Source organism: Pongo pygmaeus, chromosome 9 (assembly GCF_028885625.2).
Source record: "Pongo pygmaeus isolate AG05252 chromosome 9, NHGRI_mPonPyg2-v2.0_pri, whole genome shotgun sequence".
NCBI lineage: Eukaryota > Metazoa > Chordata > Mammalia > Primates > Hominidae > Pongo > Pongo pygmaeus.
The window spans coordinates 19,606,415-19,612,678 of NC_072382.2; the positions used below are offsets into that span (position 1 = coordinate 19,606,415).

The 6,264-nt window shown below is 49.3% G+C and overlaps 1 protein-coding gene across 1 annotated transcript; it reads right to left on the reverse strand.

Moving 5' to 3' along the window:
• Positions 1-656: 656 nt before the first annotated feature.
• On the reverse strand, positions 657-6,264 carry NDUFS3 (NADH:ubiquinone oxidoreductase core subunit S3). Its single transcript, XM_054439554.2, has 7 exons — positions 6,121-6,264; positions 5,945-6,010; positions 4,590-4,687; positions 4,228-4,377; positions 2,996-3,121; positions 2,741-2,860; positions 657-905 (listed from the first exon to the last, which is right to left on the reverse strand). Exons 1-7 carry the CDS (start codon positions 6,200-6,202, stop codon positions 738-740), a joined length of 810 nt encoding a protein of 269 aa, XP_054295529.1. The 5' UTR covers positions 6,203-6,264; the 3' UTR covers positions 657-737.

The following is a 6,264-nucleotide window of genomic DNA, read 5'->3' on the forward strand; positions in this document are numbered from 1 at the left end:
ATCATTTGAGGCCAGGAGTTCGAGACCAGCCTGGGCAACATGGTGAAACCCCATCTCTACCAAAACTATAAAAACTAGCTGGGCGTGGTGGCATGCATCTGTAATCCCAGCTTCTTGGGAGGTTGAGGTGGGAGAACCGCTTGGGCCTGGGAGGTGGAGGTTGCAGCGAGCTGCGACAGCACCACTGCACTCCAGCCTGGGTGACAGAGCGAGACTCCATCTCAAAAAAACATAAAAGAGCTGGTCACGGTGGCTCACGCCTGTAATCCCAGCACTTTGGGAGGCTGAAGCAGACAGATCACCTGAGGTCGGGAGTTCAAGAACAGACTGACCAATATGGAGAAACCCCCCCTTTACTAAAAATACAAAATTAGCCAGGTGTGGTGGCACACACCTGTAATCCCAGCTACTCGGGAGGCTGAGGCAAGAGAATTACTTGAACCCAGGAGGCAGAGGTTGTAGTGAGCTGAGATCACGCCATTGTACTCCAGCCTGGGCAACAAGAGCGAAACACTGTCTCAAAAAAAAAAAAACCAAAAAACTCATCAAAGACTCCTTGGTTTAGTAGTGTCTCTCTAAGAGCAGGGAAACACCCCTGCCTGCCTGTGTCCCCCACAAAGCATCACTTCTCCCCATTACAAGCACACACAAAGTGGTAAGTCTAAGTAGGAATTTATTTACACGGACACTCAATCATAGATAAGGCGCTGTCTAGGATCCACATGCCTTCCCTGGAGCTACTTGGCTTCAGGCTTCTTGTCTCCGGCTTCAAGCTTGAGACTCTCTGGGGGTTGGCGATAGACTGGGAAAGCCTCCCAGGGGCTGTTCAGGTCAAATTTGCGGAACTCTTGGGCCAACTCCACCGGCTCTGCCACCACCCGCTTCACTTCATCGTCATAACGTAACTGCAGGAGCAAAAGGCAGGCTTGAGCACTAAGGAAGTCCTTATTATAGCTACAAAGGAGCCTACTTTTCACAAGACTATTGGTGACTTCCCCAGCCCATTCTTCTCGGTTACTGACTCCTGTCCCAGCCTCTGTCAGTAAGTCTCCATCCATACCTGTGTTACCCGTCAGATCACATCCGAACCAGCTAGAGTGTGTGATCCCAAAATGTAGGATACCTCTCACGCCCTGCCAGCACCAGTCAGATTCCCCTGCTCACCACTCCCGCATCAGAAGCTCCGAACTGACTGCTCGCCCACCCACACACTCTTACAAGGTAATGGTAAGCATTTGCCCAGGATTAGGGAGTAGTCGGTGGCTGAAAAGAGTAAACCTAAACTGGCAGATACACAACCTCAGGCCCTGTGCCCTTGGCATATTCACAGTCCAGATCTAAAGCAGTACATTTGACACAGCTTTTCTTGTTACTGGAGGATCAAATGGATAAGGTAAGGATCATCAGGTGCTAGAGTGAAGAGGCAAACCAGGTGAGGCAGATAGCAGGAGTGGGGTGAAAGAGAGAAGTGAGGGAGATAGCCCTGCCCAGAAGTAGCCCAAGAGGGAAATAGGAGCATGCAAACCACTAACACAGCAGGAGTGACTGGGGACTAAAAGAGCAGGGCTGGAGCACCACATCTCTGCATTTCTAAACAGTTACTTTGCTATAAAATTCACGAGTGATAATATTACACACTATCTTCCTGCAAATAACCTGCAGCACCACTGAAATTCTTTATTCATGTTACTGGTCCCACCTCAGAGGTAATTTTTGAGGGCTAAACATTTGGTGTCTTCCCCGTCACTGCCTTCCCAGAGAGTCAGGGCAGGGTAAAATAATCCTCTACTTTCAGGTTTTAGGGACAGACTGTGTCCTCAAGGCTGCCTTGATCATTAAAATGATCATTACAATAATGGATAACACTGGCCAGGTGCGGTGGCTCACACCTGTAATCCAAGCACTTTTGAGAGGCTGAGGCGGGCAGATGACTTGAGCCCAGGAATTCGAGACCAGTCTGGGCAACATGGAGAAACCCCGTCTCTACAAAAAATACAAAAATTTGCTGGGCATGTTGGTGCATGCCTGTAGTCCCAGCTACTCGGAGGGCTGAAAGGTGGGAGGATTACTTGAGCCTGGGAGGTCAAGACTGCAGTGAGCCATAATGCACCACTGCACTCCATCCTAGGTGACAAGAGTGAGACCCTGACACACACACACATAGCATCAATTGAGCCTTTATAATACAGCAGGCTTCATACATCATTTATTTATTTAGTGACAGGGTCTCACTCTGTTGCCCAGGCTGGAGAGCAGTGGCGTGATCTCGGCTCACTGCAACCTCCACCTCCTAGGCTCAAGTGATCCTCCCACCTCAGCCTCTTGAGCAGCCGGGACCACAGGAATGCACCACCATGCCCCGTTAATTTTTCTATTTTTTTGTAGAGAAGAGGTTTTACCGTTGTCCAGGCTGTTCTCGAACTCCTGGACTCAAGCACTCCTGGCTTGGCTTCCCAAAGTGCTGGGATTACAGGCGTGAGCCTACACATACATTATTTAATGCCAGCCACAAATCTATTAAAGTGCTATTATTATTGCCGTTTTAAGATGAGAAAGCTGAGTCACAGTCAAACCAAGTAACTTGCCCCAGGTTACAAAAACGAAGCTAGGATCTGAATCCAGGGCCCATGCTCTTAAACCACCACAATCCACAGACCATATTTCTTGCCATTCCCAGGGATCCCCTGGGTTCCCTGCAAGTCCCTCCCTGAGGCTGCTGTCCCAGTTCCAAGGCTCCTACCTCAACATAGCCAGATAGAGGAAAGTCTTTCCGGAAAGGATGTCCCTCGAAGCCATAATCTGTCAGGATCCTTCTTAGGTCAGGGTGGTTAGCAAAGAAGACTCCAAACATGTCCCAGATCTAGGAAAGAGACCCCCTCAAACAGCCAATCCATCAAGACTAACAACAGGGGGAAGGGGCTACACTGCATCCCGTTGTCTCAACCAGTTCTGCAACTGTGGCCCAGAGGCAGGTCCACCATATCCGGTAACTCACCTCCCTTTCATACCAGTTGGCTGCCTTGAACACAGAGACAGCAGACTCAATGGGCGTCAGCTCATCTGTGTAGGTCTTCACACGGATCCGTGAGTTGAAGCGCAGAGACAATAGGTTGTAGACAATCTAGGGAGAACAGAAGGATCTGGAGGGCTGAGATGGGAGTCCCTGGTTGGGAGAGTTCTGCCCTGTGACCGTGCCTTCTATTCTGAACCTCAAAACCTCAAGATTCTCCTATGCTTACAACTACTTCCAAAGGCCCAGGCCACAGCTGTAGCTTAGCATGTCAGCATGCCTATGTTTGCTCATGCTATTCACTTTGTCAGGAATATTTCCCTGGTCCACCTCACAAGGCTACCTGGTCTCCTGCTCATATTTTAGATTCAGCACAAACATTCTCTCTCTTCAAAGAAGCCTCCCAGACAGGGCCAAGTGCCCCTCCTGCTTTCTTAAAGCATCCCTCTAATATCCTTTGTATTATACGTTACTACAGTAAGCTGTTTAGGTGTCTTTCTCCTTCACTAGAGTGTAGGGGACTCCTGGAGGACAAATACTTCATGTTATTTCTCTCTCCATCCCTGAGTCTGGCAAACAGTAGATAATCAGTAAAATATTAATAGCTAAATGTATTGAAAACTTACTGTGTGCAAGCAATTTACTTGAACTATCTCATTGGATCCTTACAACCATTCTATAAGATAAGGACAGCTTTATATTTATTTTCCCGGTAAGAAAATGAAAGCTCAGAAAGATTAAAGAAGGGCCGGGCATGGTGGCTCATGCCTGAAATCCCAGCACTTTGGGAGGCCAAGACAGGCAGATCACGAGGTCAGGAAATCGAGACCATCCTGGCCAACATGGTGAAACCCAGCCTTTACTAAAAAAATACAAAAAATTAGCCGGGTGTGGTGGCATGCACCTGTAGTCCCAGCTACTCAGGGGGCTGAGGCAGGGGAATCGCTTGAACCTGGGAGACGGAGATTGCAGTGAGCCAAGATCATGCCACTGCACTCCAGCCTGGCGACAGAGCAAGATTCCGTCTAAAAAAAAAAAAGATTAAACAAAATATTTGAGTTATCTGAGATCCCACAGCCATTTAGTGGCAGAACCAAGATCCACACTTGAGATCTACTTGACTCTGAAGTCCCAGTTTAACTGCTGTGTTCTATTGTATGTTACAAACTGAAATTAATACCCTTACCCCCCAAACCTTCTCAAATCTCCCGACTGACCTCAAAACGGTTCTGCCGAGTTGGGACATCCACTGCTGTCAAGTCAACCAGGGATTTGAACTGTGCATTGGTGTGATCCCTGAGGAAAGTCAGCACTGGAATGACGCCATCAGGATGGATACAGACCTCTAACTCATTGAAGCAGGACACCTGCACATATGGAAGGGAGGGGAGAGGGAACAAAGAGCTACTGAGGGAACAGCTAACTTCAGCTGGAGTCACCTGGTTTAATGCTGAGAGAAAAGTCCAAGCTTGGGATGGAGGAGTCTGTAGTTTCTTTGAAACAAGTCTGCCCACTCCCACATGCCCTGAGAACATGGTTCTTTCTTGACCCAGACCCAAATAACAGTAGTAAGTATTACCTGAACTTGTTGGACATACTTGGGCAAGATTTCAGCCACATACTCTCCAAAAGCTGAGAGCTGCTGGTGGGCCACATCATTCCGTGGTCTGACAGTGGCTGGAAGGAAAAGGCATATTTAACAAAGAAATGGAGAAGGCAAAAGCCAGACCTGCATGCAGTCTCTTGGGCTTGTAAGGAATGTCAAATCCAGGAAAGGCTCCCTGAAGCATCTTGAGAAAGATGCATGTGAAAGGTTTCCCTTCTAGGGAATAGAGTGATGAAAACTTGGGGAAAGTGCCACCTTAACTACACAGTCCTCAGAAAGACTCTTACTATAGCAGCTGGGGTGTTCACCTCTTCTCAAAATTACTCCACGGTTCTTCCCTCACATTGCCTGCATTTCTGCTAAAGCAGTAGTCTCAGTTCTCCCGTCACACTAAGAGCTGTTTGAGGATGGGAACCAGAACTTTTGCCTCTCTGTAGCTCCTTAGCACGCAAGTTTATACCAGGTTCTCAAGCTAAGAACTTCAGGGCTTGAAGAGCCCTCACAGACTGTCTCCTTGAATGTGTGGGTGTGTGTGGGTGTGTGTGTGTGTCTGTCTCCTTGAAAGTTGTGTGTGTGTGTGTGTGTGTGTGTGACTGTCTCCTTGAAAGTGTGTGTGTGTGTGACTGTCTCCTTGAAAGTGCGTGTGTGTGTGTGTGTCAATGAGAAAACTGAGGCCCAGGAAAGGGGAAATGCCAGGTCTCCTAACTCCCAGTCCGTGTATCTTGACTGTAACATAGTATGTACATACTCATTCATGCAACCCTAAACCACTGAGCAATCACACATCACAAGCTACAGAATAATGGTTAGGTGTTTCTGCCTCTGGCAGCAGGCAGGCCTACTTTGTCACTCACTAGGTCTCTGACCCTGGGCAGTTTAATTCTTTGGACTGTTTTCCTGATCTATAGTAAGAAGAGTAAGATGCTATCTACCCCATAAAGCTGTTGTGAGGACGAAATAAGATCAGTCACTAAAACGTTTAGCGAGGTGCCAGGTACACATTAAGCACTCAATTAACGTGAGGTACTATTATTACAGGGCTCTGAGGCCTAAAGGTTATATTGCTTGCTTTCAAAGAGCTGACAGTTTAATCAGACAAAAAGGGGATGATTGAAACGGATAAGGGGCAATCCGGGCCATAACAGAGAGGCCTAAGGGCACAGGGAAGGCTCGATTCTGCACGCAGGGTGAAGCAGGGTGAAGACCACTGCAAGTCAGATCTCCAAGATTTGCCAGGAGGACGTAGGGAAGGGCATCCTAGGGCAAGGACAGGCATCTAGGGGGCCCCGCCGATAGTTCAGAGAAGAGCGCTGCCCGCACATACTCACGGCGCGTGTCGGCCCCTGCGCTCTCCCGCCTCACCGGCAGCAACAGAACCGAGGGTCGCCCAGCCCCTGCACAGGGAGATAAAAGGTACAGACGCGCGGGATGAGCCCTGAGGAGCTCTCTGCGCTGGGCACGCCGCTGCGCCTGACCCCGGTCTCAGCTGGCTGCCCCTGCTCACCCCTGGTCAGCGCCGAGGCCCCCAAGATCCCGCGCCACCACAGCCTGGCTACCGCCGCCGCCGCCGCCGCCGCCGCCGCCATGTTAGTCAGACGCAGACTAGGCAGCGGACGGAAAGACAGCAGGACACGGAGCCCCAAGGGCA

Coding starts and splice junctions, on each gene's coding strand:
- NDUFS3 (XM_054439554.2), bottom strand. CDS start 6,202: ATGGCGGCGGCGGCGGCGGCGGCGGCGGCGGTAGCCAGGCTGTGGTGG. Junction 4,688..5,944: donor CGCAGGGGCCGACACGCGCC/GTGAGTATGTGC, acceptor TTTTCCTTCCAG/CCACTGTCAGACCACGGAAT. Junction 4,378..4,589: donor AGTATGTCCAACAAGTTCAG/GTAATACTTACT, acceptor CCATATGTGCAG/GTGTCCTGCTTCAATGAGTT.